General features: G+C 45.9%; 2 protein-coding genes across 2 annotated transcripts in view; one reads left to right on the top strand and one right to left on the bottom strand.

The window, feature by feature from the left end:
- Positions 1–193: 193 nt before the first annotated feature.
- LOC119404742 (TBC1 domain family member 2B) overlaps positions 194–16,435 on the bottom strand; it is a 177,964-nt gene continuing 161,722 nt past the window's right edge. The window contains exons 18-19 of the mRNA XM_037671410.2: positions 4,919–4,996; positions 194–2,638 (exon numbers count right to left, since the gene is read on the bottom strand). Of these exons, the coding sequence (XP_037527338.1) occupies positions 2,540–2,638; positions 4,919–4,996 (177 nt within the window). The 3' untranslated portion in view covers positions 194–2,539. The remainder of the gene's footprint in view (positions 2,639–4,918; positions 4,997–16,435) is intronic.
- LOC119404741 (histidine-rich glycoprotein) overlaps positions 5,864–16,435 on the top strand; it is a 129,712-nt gene continuing 119,140 nt past the window's right edge. Inside the window, exon 1 of the mRNA XM_037671409.2 lies at positions 5,864–6,241. Within this exon, the coding sequence (XP_037527337.1) occupies positions 6,149–6,241 (93 nt within the window). The 5' untranslated portion in view covers positions 5,864–6,148. The remainder of the gene's footprint in view (positions 6,242–16,435) is intronic.

Genomic DNA, 16,435 nt, shown 5'->3' with positions numbered 1-16,435 from the left:
TGGTGTTAAGTTGCTCACTACGTGAAACAAAATTTGCTTATTAAGGAAATTCAAGTTTCCATTATTACAATTCATAGTGAGTGCAATTACCGAGCCTATCCACGGAAATGACCGACTCGGCAATCACAGATGTGACGTATTGTTTCCAAATCCTGCCACAATATCTTGTCACAGACCCACTTGATCAGTTGTCAGTTATATAAATCCATGTTTATTATTCTTGAAATGTTATACATTTCAACGAGCCTCGCAGACATTCTGTGAGCACAAAAATGCGTGCAAAATATAAGTCCCAAGTATAGTCTATTATGTTACAAAAATATTACACAGCACTTTTAAAAATTATGTAAGTATTGCATGGTTTTAAAGCAGTTATAGTACTTATAGCAGATTGTAAACTTCGCAGTTTAAATGGGTTCATGCTATATGTGGGCTAAGTATATATAATAAAGCCTTGCAGGAGAGTAGGTACAATACGTCGGAGCCATCTTTCGCATGAAAAGTCACAATTCTTATATGGAATGCTATACGCAACTAACAAACTGTACGCAACTAAGAGAATTAAGAAAGATAAGTATGACACAAAAGCAAACAACTGCCCTGCGTAAAACATTTTGTCCTTGCCCAAGGCACTTTTATAAGTGCATTAGTTGTCACTGAGCATAAAATGCGTGCACTTTTGAGTTCAGTGCTTGAAGGCAGCATTACAAATGATAAATTTGTCCTGTTCATCTCCACATCAAAGAAGAAGAAAAAGTTAAGATTGACATTTCTGGAATAATACGTCGATATATCACAGGCCAAGGCTCGGTGGCTATAGCTCACAAGTTCATTACAAGAAGTCTTAAGACATCGTTTCACCATCAGAGTGAACTGCAAAATATATTAAAGCTTTGTTCAAGGAAAAAGAAAAAGCGTGCAGTGGCTTGCATTCGCTAAATCATGTGCCGTGTTAAAATACTGATGACGCTTATAAAAAAAAAAGCTGTGCTTGCTTGCAATACATATATAGTTCTTGCTTAGAATATATCGCTTCTATGAACATTCCACTTGTGCATCGACTCTCTACTCGCCACCCTGAATTGAAACATATTTCTGCTTCCAGCATCATTATGATATGCCAGTACGTACGTTATCAGGAATCTAAGACGGCACCGTTTTCAGAGGTCAGGATTAGCTTTGACCGCATTCAGATTGTATACAAGCATTGTCATGTGTCTAGGCTCACTATACACAGTAGTAGTTAAGTTGTAGCCTTGTATTGAATGTACAAAAATGTAAAGTATGCAATATGCATTTGAAAAAAAAAAAAAAAAAACGATACAGTTACTGGCATGGCCTGTCGCCCAACGCGTGTTCAAAGGTATCACTTAAACAGTGCCCTGGTAAGTGTTGAGCACACTTGTACAAATGCACACACCACGTAATCTTGAGTAAGATACATATTGCATGCAAAAAGACACGCTGCACATAGTACTTTGACAATGTGCAAAATTGCACAGAATTGTGTAAGCTAGCCGTTTTCAGCCAATCAGGGGCCAAGCTCACGAGACTGATTAAAACAACGAAAGCATTGTGACTGGTTCACACCTACATGCCTGGGCAATAGCTGTAGCCGAGGTGTCAGCCAATCGGAAGTCTTCGCACTTTCGGTATGGTCCCTTATCGCAAAGAGGAGCATTGGAAAATTCCGCATTCCGAATACAAATCAAGCAGTCAATGCTTCTTAATCGTACTATGTTGGAAAATCTGACTTCATATATTGTTTGGTGAGTATTAGGGGCAAGACGATTACTAAAGCCCAAACAAAGCAACTGAAGGCTAAATAGAAGAGTGTCACATAGAAGGTTGATGTAATAAATTATTTTGCTGTTTATGTATTGTATTTGTAACAATTTACACCCTCATCACCTAGCTCAGCTTTGGGAACATACATTTTTTCTCTTTTACTCATTTTCTTGATCAAATTAGCAGTATTAAATTTAATGTTCAAAGTACCCGAGTATATAACACTAATTTGCATACCGATAAAAGAAATACATTAAAGGAATATTCATCAGCTTTCTTGCCCATTATGTCCTTGTTTCTGTGTACATAAATATACCAAATTGTTTAATCGCAAATGCTCACTACCGACTGAATCCTGAATTTAAAAAAGAATTCATCCTCTCTTCCATTAGAAAAGTTCAGTAACACAGCTCTGTGTCTGATCAGCTAACACCGCAGCTTTCACAACACTGTGCAGCTTCTGTGTAGAAGGCAATGAGGCACATTGTGAAAAAACCACCTCACTGTTTTCAAATAGGCCTACCGTTAGACAACAGCACCTAGTGTGCAGTTGTATAACACAGCGGATGGGTGGCTGTAAGAAAAATGGCGTTTGTTATCACAATCAATCGACGGCAGCAATTGACGTCTTGGTCTCAGTCTTGGGTCACGTAAGGCATTGCACTGTAGTTGACTCCTGCAGATGACAAGCGATGGCACTCGGGATTTTCGTGACGCGAAGCCAGCGGCGGGACGGTCCACACCGGTTGGTCTACTTTGAAGGATCGTCGGACGACTCTGGACTGCCACACTCCTGCATCTTTCTTGCTGGCAATGAGTTGCGTATTTCATCCAATTTCCGTAGCTGTTCCTGTGATGGAGAGCATAGTTAAGCTTTAGAGTTCAGAGTTGTGAAAGGAAAAATGGACTACACCAACGCAAGCTATCAACAGACTGAGTCTGAAACATCGCACTGCCCCAGAAAGGAAGAGGCAAGACTCATCTGCACATCCTCAGGAATGGCAACACCATCCGTCAATCCGGGACGTATGAGTCTACATGAATGATAACTGCTAAAAGCATGATATTTCACCTCTACACAGAGTAATCATAGGCTTGCTTACACACATACCTACGCTGATAATCATATGCTAAGCCTCAACTGCAACACACATTTCTTTATTATGTTTGTATAAAACAGTGCATTTATCAAATTTTGGTACGCATGTACAATTGTGATAGTGCAGAAGGATCAGACGGCGATTCTCCGGTGAACGACCTTATATGCTCAATTAATCTCCAATTTATACAAAGGCTTGTATGCCCCGTGAAGAAGTGACTGCGGGTAAAAGGAACCTCGTATCGTACACTTGTACGACGTCCTGCAAAACTTAGTCGTATGCTTTACAAGGTTCATGTAAGCTCGTCTTTTGTTGTTCACCTGCTCTTTCTTTCCCAGCAAGGCAGCACATAACTTCAGTCGATAGTTAGCATATGTGTTATTCGTTTCCCTTCTCTGGCATTCATCCCTGCCTGCCTCTTTTTTCCACAATGTATCGTTGCCAACTAGTTCAACTATGTGTCATTAGAGAAGAGAGGATAAAGCGCTTAAGTTTCTTTTTTCTTTCCTGCTTTCATTTCAAATCAATAAAGTGCCTTGTCGTTATCACTTGGCTGTTACTTCTCATGATCTCATAGTTTTATACACATACAGAAGTTATTGACAGGTCACAGAATATACCTCAACACAAGTCAGTACTAAAATAATGTGTCAGCAAGAGTACTTCCACAAACAAATGGTCAAACGCAAAGGCAAGAAAGGTAAGGTGTGCATGTAATTTTGTCTTTCTTTCTTTTTACGAACAACAGTGGCAACATCTATAAACACTTCATATTCAGCTGTACAATGTCTTTCTTAGGGGTTGGTAAATCTTTGGAGTTTTGAAAGCGAGTGAAACTGCATCTGCGTTGGGCCCTAATTTTTAGGATATGTATTGCTTGCTAACCTTTTGGAAGCAAGTATTCCACGCTTTTTGTTACAATGAACTACACATTATTACGCTTTCAAGAATATAAGAGTGCCTCACGAAGAAAATCATTATGTGAAATACGAGCATACTGACGGCTCAGAAAATGGTGCATGTACTTGTCCAGCTAACGGTCGAGTTGGTGAGGTGAAGCCGTGTGGACAGTGCAATTGATTCTGCCGTACACAGCGAACCCCGGCCATTGGACCTAAATTCTTTACATCAGATGTCTTACTGTTAGTTAACTATTACACCCTCGTAGTACTCGTCCTGCTGTTGAGAGGTTGGCTTTCCTGCGTAGTTCACTTGCTTAGTGGCTAAGCTCGCTGCATTCTGAAGTGCGAAACCGAATAGAATGGCCCCAGGAGAGCAGTTTTGGAAAACGCATGTTTGTTCACGTTATTGAATAAAATCTTTACAGCATGCGCCATCACGTAAAAGGCCAGCACCACGGTGTGTGGAGTCGCACATTTCATGCTTTTGTCCAGTTTCGGTTTCTCAAGGTGTGGCACAGGGCGCCACACGACGGGCATTTCCTGTAACTAATGTTTATAGGCTCTCTGTCATTATAAAGAGCAGTCCCCTCACCGTTCTCGGCCTGGTCTGACCTACGCAGCGAGCGCTCCGGCGCGAAAGTGACCTCCTTTGTTTCACCGGACGGTGTATCCGGTGGCGACACAACACGGTGGATTCTATTCAGCATTGAATGCATGAATTTTGTGAACATCCTTGTTTAACTTAGGAGGCATTAATTTTATCAATAAGATCATTATTATTTTTCTTTATGCTTTGCTGTTAATGCTGGCAGCGAAGATTTGCAGTTTGATAAAATATTTGTGGCGCAATCGAGACCCAAGTTGCATGCGCCCCCCCCCCCCCCCCCCCCCCCCCCCCGCAGCCGCAATGCAACGCTGGTTTGCACCCGCCAAGGCAAAATCCTGCTGACACTCATGCGTGTCAACTACAGAATTTTTTTTCTTTTTCAAGTGCGTATGTCATGTCATTTTAGCCATATTTCATTATATTGTCCTCTGCATATCAGTTTACCGGATGTATCGACACGCGACATATATTACATGAGGTAGACTCTTCATAGTTCACTTTTTGCACCACTGACAACTTACCTTGACAGCTTGCATGTGCTGTACTCTCTTGGCATTGATCACTCTCATTGGGAAAGGATTCAGGTCACCAAAAGCAACCTGCATAAATAGAAGAAAAAAAATAAAAAATGGACAAAGTTAAAAGCCACGCAAGAAACAATATAACCATTATAAAGAAGCTTGTTACAGACATACGTACGCATTTACTGAAAGGTATTTTAAAACCACGAGTCTTTTGAACTTGATAAGGCTGCAGAACAAAACGTGCGTTATTATGGTGATACATAATCTGAAATGAACCATGATAAAATTGAAGCGCAGCTGCTTGGCCAAGAACTCGAGCACGGATTGATGCAGTTGAGTAATTAGAAATGTCTGTTGAGCTGGGAAATGCTGTTTAGCGCTTTCAGCGATATATCATTTCGCGTATGTAAAGAAAACTGCAGAGGTCAGCTCTCTTGTGGTCGTGAAGACAGTCTATCCTCTATCGGTGGGCCCCTGGATACAGTACAATACACGAATCCCCTCCTGAACTGATCGCGTGCTAGTGAACATCCGTAACAGCGTTTGATACATTCGAATATGGCGCGCTAACACTATCGAGACAGCGTTGTCTCGTACGGCAGCGATGCGGCGCCACCGCTGCACTGCGCGGGTCAAGTGCGGCTGATTTTATTATGGCCTCCGAGATAGTTGCGATTCAAGGACGTTCAAGGCTGCGTTGACGGTCTCTGAGGCTGCGGCGACCGAACCGAGGAGTCTCGTACGGAAGCGGTGCGGCGCCACCGTCGCACTGCGCGGTGATTCAGTTTAGGCTCTCGGTCCGATATATCCTCTCCACTTCGCTCTCCCCTTCTATGATCCATCCTCCTCTCCCATTCGTCTTTCTTGACCAATCACGCTCGCGGGACAACTTTTGCTCCGCGAGAGGAGAGGCCTTCCGCCAGTCGCCCGCATCTCGCATTGCGTGCTGTCTGCCGCTCCTCGGTCTTTAACAACCACCACCTACAAAACTCCGAGACCTCTCCTCTCGTGCTGCGACGAGAAACGAGTTTTCGTTCTCTTTGCCCGTCGGGAAAAAAAGCCCGAGCGTGCACTAGAGTAGACAGAGCACGCGTGTGTGTTGCTGCCGGTACCCAACAACGACGATCGACGACAAACCAAACCATCGGCTCGGCGGATTTTCGAGTCTTTCCTCCCACTTTCGGAAGCTGTTTTGTCTTTAAGTAACGACGGTTGTTCCGTGAAAACATGGCCCGGATCGCGCTATACCTGGCGGCCGTGATGCTGATCACCTTTGCCTGCCTGTCGGCGCTCGCTAGCGCAGACCACCACGAGCCGAAGGTAAGCCGCTGTTTGCCTGCTTTTCACTCGCCCTGTCGTGCTGTCTACTGTCGCGTCCTCCCGCCCGTTTGCAGGTTTTTTCTGTTCTTTGGTAGCACCGCTACGCCGGTTCGGACGTAAAAGAAAAGCACGTAGACGGGAGTCGTGACGCCTGTGTGCCGGTTTGGGACACTAGACTTCAAAGGCATTCTTCCGGCGGATTAGTGGTTCTAAGAGGATAAGCGGCGCGTGCTACGATGAATGACAGTTCGGCGCCGAATATAAAAAGAGCGAGAGGGGGCGTCGACTGTGTGTACTTGCCTTTCTTTTTTTTCTTTTTTTTTAGCGCAGCCCTGCTGTATGTGCTCAAGAATGCACCAACTAACCCAAACAAGAGCTTTACGGTCGCCGCATTCGCGAGTTCGCTCACGCACGTTTTCTGGTGTTCCATATAAAGAAAAAGGGCGCGAATAGCGGGAATTTCCAATCGGAAGAACAGTTTCTCCTTGTCGTCCCTGGTGCCTCAGCGGCATGAGATTTGTCGGGATATTTGAGTCGCGATACGAATCAGCGGAAAGATTTCAGTTTCGTGTCCACGCCCAACATGAAATGACCACAAAACTGAATTGTTTTCGCGCGATGTGTTTGTTCCACGGAAAGGCCGAATCTTCGCTGCTGCAAAACCGTGAACACGAGTTGCATTAAAACGAGGTGTCGATCGCTGCATTGGCGTAGCTAGCAGATCTCAGCGTGAGAATGTGTCGTGGCAACGCGCCAGAACGCATCAGCACGAGGCAGTCGCCAAAACCGCGAAATGACCTGCTGTTCGTCGTTAATTCAAACGCCATTGTCCAGTAATTGCGCAAATGGGCAAAGCCCACGTTGCGAAATATTTAGGCCTACTGCTTCGAAATTCCAGTAACCGCCCAATGCGTCCCCGAGATAACGCGGCATCCAAATGGACTCTCGCACAGATAATACGGCGCAGAACCTTTTTGTACTTCGTGCACCCGTCACTTGATTGATAAGCCGCACCCTCCGCGAGTTCCGTCTACCTTGATCTTTACGTCCCATTTCTTTTGAACCTTTCACTTTAGACCAGTTATCACGGTACACTTATCTCTACCGTCATACCCAAGCACATGCCAAGCAGTTCAACGCATAGACTATACAAATGAGCGATATCCTCGTTCGAAACCCCAAAGTTTACTGTCATAACCAAGTCGCGGTGTTGTAGACTACGCTCCTACCAGTGCTTGCAACCTGAGTTTAATCTTTCGCATGTCACGTGAGGCGGCAGTCTCCCGACGGATCTACGCTCAAAGTAGGTTATACTAGATGTCCCTAAAACTGTGCACTGAAAGCTGCAGGACCTGTTAAAAAAATGCCCATCACCGACTTGAAGACCTGCCTGCACAAGACCGCTGCATATTACTAAACGCTCGCTGTCTTGAGTTACACGTATGTGTCGTATGCTGGCATCTTCGTAGCTCCAGCAGTGCGTGAAGAACGTTCTTGTACCCTAGACATTTGAATACATCACGCTGACGTCACCGTAAGAACTACAGGTCTCAAGCTGTCGTACAGCAAGTGAAACTGAGGTGTCATTCATTATCTCCTTACTTATTCTTCGGACGCGGGTATTGTGCCAGTGCGTGTGAAATTCCTTCTAAACGTTTTGGCAGAGCAGTGCAAAACGAAAAAGAAAAGCCCGGCTCAGTGAACATACAGGACAGGGCGCTCTGTCTTGTGTGTTAACTGTTCCGTTTTTTGCGCTATTCTGCCAACATGATCTTGAACCAAAGTAGCTCTTTTAAGAACCCTTGTGAATTATATTTCCTCTAAACGAATAAGGAGCTCTTAGAGACGTGGCATTCGCCGACGTTACATGGATGATTTGCACGATTGTGCCAAGTCGCGGATGGCGCGCTTGGCCAGGCATTCGCGAAAGGAACTTCAAAACTTACTGTCGACTGCAGCTCAACGCCCGCGCTTGTCGTTATCTCTGTTCGTGCAAGGCCACTGGCATATAGCCTACGTTTATGCGATGAAAAGAAGAAATGTGCAATATAATGAGAACACGGCCATAAGCACGTCATACCGAAAAATGGCTCACGATGCCGCTACACCTGACACATAGCGTGCTGGACAGTGAAGCAGAACTTTCGAGCCACTGTGAAGTAACCAAAGGGAATTTTTTTTTTTTTTTTCGAGGGGCTTGTTTATATGTTACATGCTAGAGGCTCGTTTATATTAGTTCATTCTTTCTTGGGGGAAGGCTGCCTACGTATTTTCATGTTGTCGTTTGACAAGGTACACACCACCAAATGAAGCCAGGGATCTCCCACCACCGACGGAAAGGGTGATTTTTGGTCCGCATCGATTAATTCCAATTTACGTCGCAATTATCGCACTACAGTTAAAGACAGTAATTAATGCCCCTTATGCTTTTCCCTGGCCTAATTGTCTATTCGATTCACTTGTTTGTGTCTATCATTGTGAAGCAAACGAGATAATTGGTTTCAGGACAACTTGCCAAACGACGCCTCGGAAATTCGTAGTCTGTCTTCCCCGTCGAAAGGATAAGCTAAAAGAGGAAACCCAGGGCTCGTGATGACTTTATTGCCGGCATAAACGCGAGAACGGCAGCCGCATAATTGCGTGCGCCCCCAATTAGCATATCGCCGCCCTTGCAGATTAACGAGGCTGCTGCGAATGCCCCCCCCCCCCCCCTCTCCCATTGCTACTGTACTTTCCTAATGATGGTCAACACAATTCTCCTTATTTTTTTTTTGGCGCTTTAGATTTTCGCTACGCGATCCGTGAAATACCTCGTCACACATAACCGCCTTCACTATAAAGAGAGTCAGGAAATAAAGAGAAAGAAAGAAACCACAACGCACGCGCCGTTGGGGTTCTCTGTCATTATTAGCAGTCTCTCGCAGTGCCAAAGCGGTAGACAATTTTGTCTGTCTTTTTTTATCAAAGTTAAGCACAATTGAGCCTACAGTATAAGTAACGTGTTTTGGTTCAGAAAAGGTCGCGGCAGGCTAATGCCCCCCGAGTCCCGGTCGCCGTTCTTCGCGTTGTTGTAAAAAAAAAAAAAAAAAAAATGGCGACGGTCCGGCGCCACTGACCCACATAATCGTGGTCGGCGTGTTTTTATGACGCTGGGCGCGCTATGGCCTTGCATGGTGGATCTCGAACAATGCGGGGACTCTGGGGCGCATGCGCGGAGCGCCGAGCTGGATCGCGAACGTTTCGCCTGTGCGCTTCTAACCCCCCCCCCCCCCCCCCTCCCACTATCTTTTTAGCACACTCCGCAAAGTAAGCCTTGATTCAACTGAACGAAAGGCGAATTTTAAGGGCTCGTTTTTCTTTCTTAGAAACAGCCTTAACGGCAACCAACAGATAAGGAAGCTATAGGGATGGCATAGCTAGGGTGCGTTATTTGTAGTAATTATGACATGAATCGGCAGGGAACGAACCTGCAACCTTCGAATAACGCGTCCGATGCTCTAGCAAGTTGGCAAGTTGTCGTCTGGTCCGCTTCGATTTCTTCGCATTCATGTCATAAATATTACAAAGAACGACCCCTATACTTTCCTTGGATTCATTGTCTGTTGGTTTTCCTTGATTCAACTCGTCGCAATGGCTAAACACGTGCACTTAGGTTTGTACCATCCGATTTCAGCCGACATGCGCAGGACAGCGGAGAGATTTTAATACGCCAGCATTAGAGGACTAGAAAAATGCGCATAAGTGTACGAGTTTCTTTCAAGCGTGCTGTGCTAAGTCGATATACCGTATTTACTGGAATAACACCAGCCCTGCCGTATGCTTCTCAACTCTCATCCAATGATGGCTACTCAGGTAACTGGAGGTAATTAGAGGTAAATAAAGGTAATACGCATTTCTCTCGCATATAATGGAACATGGCCACAGCTCTTTTCTTTTTTTAGGCGCCATATTGATTTTTACCTAACCTTTAGCTCTCGGCTGCGCTTACCGTAAAATTCCGAGCAAGCGCCACATTCTTAATCAGGTATCCGATAAAGTGCTAGCTATATAGGCAGAAGACTAGAAAGTCTCGTTTACCCGCCGTTGTGGTCTAGTGGTTATGGCTGACCCGAAAGTCGCGGGATCGAATCCCGCGGCCACGGCGGCCGCATTGTAGACGGTGGCGAAAGTGCTGGAGGCCCGCGTACTTAGATTTAGGTGCACGTTAAAGAACCCCAGGTGCCTGAAGTGTCCGCGCAGCCCTCCACTACGGCGTCCCTCATAATCATAACGTGGTTTTGGGACGTAGAACCCCAACAGTTATTATATTTAAAGTCATTTCCTGGCTATGCCTAGCCCTTTACGTGGGATACACACACACATACGCACGCACTCTTTATTGGGACAGGATGCGAGGAGTCCTTCCTCGAGAAAAAAAAAAAAAAAAAAAACCTCCCGCCACATAGTAACCTTGACGTCGCTAGCGAGTAGCATTGTACTGGTACAACGTTCCCACACGGCGTATTTCTCGGAATCGCCTGGCTTCACACAGACAATAGATGGTCGCGACTGACTGGACGGCCTCGGTCACGTGACCTTTGATCCTAACCCGAGCTTCTCTCGCGCGAGGCCCACGTGTCAACTTCAACGACGCGAGTGACAGCGTCAGTGCCACGCGTCCCTGTATTAGTTAAGAAAACAAGTATAATTAACGATCACGTTGACTATGTACAGTCGCGCTCAATATGACTTGCAACACGGGAGCGCGTGGCCTCACGTGTTTAAAGATTGCGCACGGCTTCAACTTGCTTCATTTCTCTAACTTAATATTTTTTTCTCACTTGGGAACATCCCCAGTGAGAGGACAGCGTTTAGTTGCAGAAATAATGGCTAGTGGAAGGAATGCGAAATCTTTAAACTCGTCAGGCTACACGCTCCCGTGTTGCAAGTCATATTGAGCGCCACTGTACGTAACTATAGAAGAGGCCGAGTGACAGCGCTGGGAAACACGTGATCCTTATTTCAAGCAGTCAAGCATTTACACTTCAACAGCTTGAGGTCACGTGACATGTGCAGAAACTCGACGTGTGACGTCATCGGTAAAGCGGCAAGTCGCTATCGATCCTGGCTCTGGAAGTACACGATAAACGATATCGTTCCCCACCGCAGTTAGTTCACACACCCATAATAATAGTTCAACATGGATAGAAGGATCCTATGAGCGTCCCCCTTGTAACGGGGCGGTGACATGTGTGCCACCAGGCTTGAAAAAAAAATGTTTTTTTTCTTTTAAGTTGGCGTAATGCCTTGTCTACTACGATTAAATCAGTTTTACTATAGAGAAAAAAAAACAAATTCACAGCCCTGTCCTTTCTCTCTAGTTTTCTACCACCAATACTCTAACCGTCTCTCTTATTTCCATCGCAGGCGTGTTCAGCTTTCCATTGTTGCCCCTAAAACCCGAGGCTTCATGTAGGCTCGTGCCCCAACACACACCTGGGTGGATATCACCACATACAATCAGGACATCCTCCGCCGTTTCCTTATCTTCCCCACAGCATGTGCATTGTTCTTCTTTACTGAATCTCGCTTTATAACTACGCATTCTAAGGCAATCCGACCTCATTTGAAACAGTAAAGCGCTTCCCTTGAATTATCATAAAATGCCTCCCTCCTTACTTCCTTCTTGTCCTTTCGGTACTTACACAGAGCCGTGTTTTCTTTTTTTTTTTTGTTCATATCTGTCATCCAGTAAATCCTCTCCGCCTCTCTGACTTTTCGTTTAACGCACTTTGTTGCCATATCCCTTACACTGCCAGCCGTATATTTACTGGTGAGGGCTGAAATCACGAACGCCATCTATCGGACGAGATTGCTGCCCACTAAGAACTCAAATGAATTCTGTCTTTGTATTTGGTTCAAGGCCGATTCAACACGCATTACCACAAGCTTTTCAACTCGCCCTACTGTCTCGAAAAATAAGTATACAAAAATATACATTCTAGCAAAGAGGTAGACATTACTCCTCCGTGTCTACAACTCTCACACTCTCGACTCCAGAAGGAACCTTTTTCTCGAGTGTTCCTTCTCAGCACTCCCTGTGCTCTGAACTGAAGGTTGCGGAATACACAAACGTTCGAACGTGGGCGTCAGCAGGATTTTGTCTTTGAGGGGTGCAAACCCGTGTTGCATCACGGTGGGGAAGGGGGGGGGGAGGAGGAGCGCTGTTGTGACTTGGGGGGGGGGGGGGGCAAATGCCCCTTTTGCAGCCCCCCTGCCCCTGTTTTTGCGGGCTTGGGCATGCAGCAACTTTCGAGTCGTTGCTCCACGACGTTCGAAGCAGGCAAGTCGGCCAGCCGGGCCGTTCAAATAAACGGGGCCGCTAGCGGCGGTCCTCTCGAAGCTTTTTCGCGCGCTTCGGCGCTATCTCGAAATAGTCGTTGGAGGTCGGGGGAAGGCGTACTTTTGAGGGAACCCAAAAGCTCCTCGGAGTGCCTGTCAGTTTCAGGTTGTTGGTTTTTTTTTTTTCCGCGGCGGGGGCGGCATGTAGTAAATCCCGCGAAAAGAGAGGGAGAGAGAAAGCACGACGCGGTGGTTTTTATCGTCTCGTCCGACGGGTGGTGTCGTCGTGTCGAGACCTCCCCATCTCCTTCCTATAGGTCTCGCCCTCCGGCGAACGTCACCCTCGATCCTTCTCGCTTGCAAACGACGAACGTGAAGCGTTCGACCCAACGGACGTCCCTCTCTCTGTCACAGTTCTTTTCTTTCTTTTTTGCTTGCGGTGTCAAGTTACGAAGTCGCGAAAACTCCGACAAGCGAAGTGACAGATTCGATGAGCAAGAGATCAGAAATCGACATGGATTTTGCTTCCGCCTCTGTATTATATCTTTAAGGATACCTCGGCGCACTCTATACTCTAAAAGAGGTAAAGTATTGTTTTTTTTTTTTTTTGAGTCCCGACTTGCCGTGTATACGGTTCTCTTTACAGAGGCTCTTGAACTCTCTTTGTGGAATATTATACTCTGTTTGAAGAGTCGTGGGACCCAAAAGAGTTAACGTTTCTCTGTAAAGAGAGTCACAGTCAGGACTCTAAAAAAAAGTAACACGTACACTTTTTTTTTCTTAGCAAGTAGGTCAGTTCTGACATGACTGACTGATTAATTGATTGATTGATTGATTGATCGATCGATTGATCAACCATTCTTCAACGAAATGACGCGTCGGCTAATTTCAGCCACAATCACAAAGGATTACGGGCATTTGGAACGACTAGTTGAGAAACGTTGGTAGGGAGAACACGGAACTCCAGCAATGAGGTGTCGTCGCGTAGAGGGCGGAAGAGAAGGTAGGCACCACTCGTCTGCGCATTCGTTCAACAAAAGGTAGGCGCCGACCTGTCTATGAAGGGGTACGTGAAGGCAACTTGTTATACAGGGAAAGCTGATGCGAAGGCGCTTGCAAAGGATAACTAACTACCCGCGCGAGCAAACGCTAACGTACCTTAACCATAACGCAGATATGCTTGATACCAACGCAACACTGTAAACGGAACGTGCCCTAATTTGTTGTTTTCTTCCTTGTAATTTAATTTCTTGTCTGGATTATGAATATCAATAATAATCACTGTATCTTGTTGTTCTGACTGCATATACGACCGCCCCCCTCTATAACGCCCTGTGGGTCATGAGCGTATATCCGAAAGAAACTACCTACAACAAACTTTCTTTCGCTGATAATTTGTATATGCTAAATATAACGGCCGTTCCCTATAATTTACATTTTCGATGGCAGATCAATAATGCGGCGAGCGTGCATACTTTCTATCCTTACTACCAATGCCTTCTCATATCGCCTCTTTCGTTACTTCATAGTTTCGTTTTGTGTGTGTGTGTGTTTTTCGACCCTCCTTTCAACTTCCGGTGCGAAACCCTTCAGGCTCGTTCGTCGATGAGCGGCTGCATCTTTATCGCGCGTTCACCCTCGCTGGAGCGGATATTCAAATTACGCGCATATTCGAGCGCAAAACGCTCCTTCTATTCCTTTATTTTTCTTTCTACCTTCTTTTACTGAAAAGATATCAGCCAGGCTATACAGCTAAGCCGAGGAGAAAGCTGTGCATGCGTCGTCTCAATTCCCCGGGAGGCTATTCTCCTTTCGCAGCTCCGACTCGGCGGCGATATCTGGTTGGTGTGTATATATATATATATATATATATATATATATGCGTATATATATATGCGTATATATTTCATACCACGTGATCTCGGGTCTGTTCTCAGCTGGCTATTTGTGATGGGATCTCAGTGAAGACGACTTTGAGGTGGCGCTAGAGTGAAGAGTCGACTCGGGAAGACTTGGATGAACCCTAATACCGGTTAATTCGAACAAATCGCTCTGTTCTGACCGTTGATTCTGTTGTCATGGCGTGAGAGCTGCGATGATTTGTATCACGATAGAATAAGTGAAAATAAAACGTGATGACATTTTGCGTAACGCCGTGCGACTGAAAACGCAAGGTTTCTCGTGTGCAGGGCGATATTAAATGTACACACACGATACGTCGATGGTACACTGCATCAGAAGCAAGGGTCACGTCGGTAAGTTGAAACCAGTGGGAAGATTCAAACAAGATGAGCGTTGGCAACTTTCGATGTGACTCGTGTTTCCGACGCAGTGGATGAAGGCCCGACTCTTTAACCGCTTGGCTGCACTTCCCACATCTCCTCACGGCAAATCACGGCACCCAACAACCAGATCGTATCAACCGGAATGTCGTTTTAAAGACGATAGTCTTTCTTGGGGAACTTAAGCGCAGAAATTTTGGCCTGTCTGTCTGTCACCCGATTCAGCCACACGGCCAAAGTTTAACCACTTGCGGAACGCCCAGCCATCTTGAACTGGTACCGCCGTTCATTCTTGTGAACAACATTGTCGATCAAAAAGCAAACGTTACGCATATCTGAGGCGCAACATCAATACATAAGGATTAGGTGGTGTGTTCCTTTACTACGAAATACATAGATACGTAATTCTGAAGACCCTAGTGTTTCTTAGGCGGCGTGGAAAATGCTAGTGTTTTTTGGGCTGTGCTGCAAATGCGACGCTATGAGCCAGATGCGGCGATTCAACATAGAGGAGGAGGACTCATGTAGTACGGCCGGCAGACGACTATCGTCTTTCGACGACATTTGCAGCGAAGCACGCAGATACGCGGCCAATTCTTTTTATACTGACGATCTCTTCTACCTCCCTTCTCTCTCTCTCTCTCTTTCCTCCACGTTTCATCGAAAAACTGCGCGAGAGAGAAGCGATGAACGACCAACAACGACGCGCATTTTGAAGCGTACACTCATCACACCAAGCTGCCGTCTGAAGGGGACAAGTGCAGATCGCCGACAGATACACCGATCCGTGCGTCCCGCCAAGAAGTAGTATACCTTTTTTTACAGCGGCGGGCCCTTTGTGATCGCATACGGACACCTGACGCGTAACGAGTCGGATATTATCGAACCCAATCTTCATTGTCCCTTCTGCGAAACGGCTTCAGATGTCGCCGCATTGCAGTCAAAAAGACCCCGCCAATCCGTCAAAGAGCTAGGCCCCCTGTTTTAGACACGCTGCCGTCTGGGAGGAAAAAAAAAAAAGAGAGACAATGACCTGGCGCATTTGCGTCCATGCCACTGTCAAAATTCCAGTTCCTCACGGATACTTCTTTTGCACGTTCGTTCGTTCGTTCGTTCGTTCGTTATCTGTTGAAGCGAGATCAATAAAAGCTGTGCAACCAACTTTCCGAAACTCGTCGCGCTGTTCGCCAAAAACCGACGGTTACGCTCGAGCCTGAATTAGGTATTGCTGGCAGACCACCCTCGTGCTCTTCACTATTACTGCCAATTAAGTTGAATACGGTAGTAAGCGTTTCTTTATCACCATTTCTTCTTCAACATGCGCAGCTTGCCGCTTCCGCCCTATAGTTCTAGTTCGTGTGTTTACTTTTATTCAAGCCGTCTCTTGATGGCTATATCCAAGAAGGGAGGAGACTCTGTAGCCTGCGCAATCAAGTTTTCCTTGGAACACTCCGAGACTCCAACACCACCGGCATCCGTTAAAAGAATTTCGCTTTCTCTCAAAAGGATCGAGCGCGAACTCAAATCGAAACGACGCGCATCCGGGAAGCTCAAAGGAACGCGCCAGAGCGCGTCGAATCGAAGCAAAAAG

This window comes from Rhipicephalus sanguineus, chromosome 9 (assembly GCF_013339695.2).
Source record: "Rhipicephalus sanguineus isolate Rsan-2018 chromosome 9, BIME_Rsan_1.4, whole genome shotgun sequence".
Classification (NCBI taxonomy): domain Eukaryota; kingdom Metazoa; phylum Arthropoda; class Arachnida; order Ixodida; family Ixodidae; genus Rhipicephalus; species Rhipicephalus sanguineus.
Note: the sequence above shows the minus strand (reverse complement) of the source record. Positions and strands in the feature narration are given on the sequence as shown.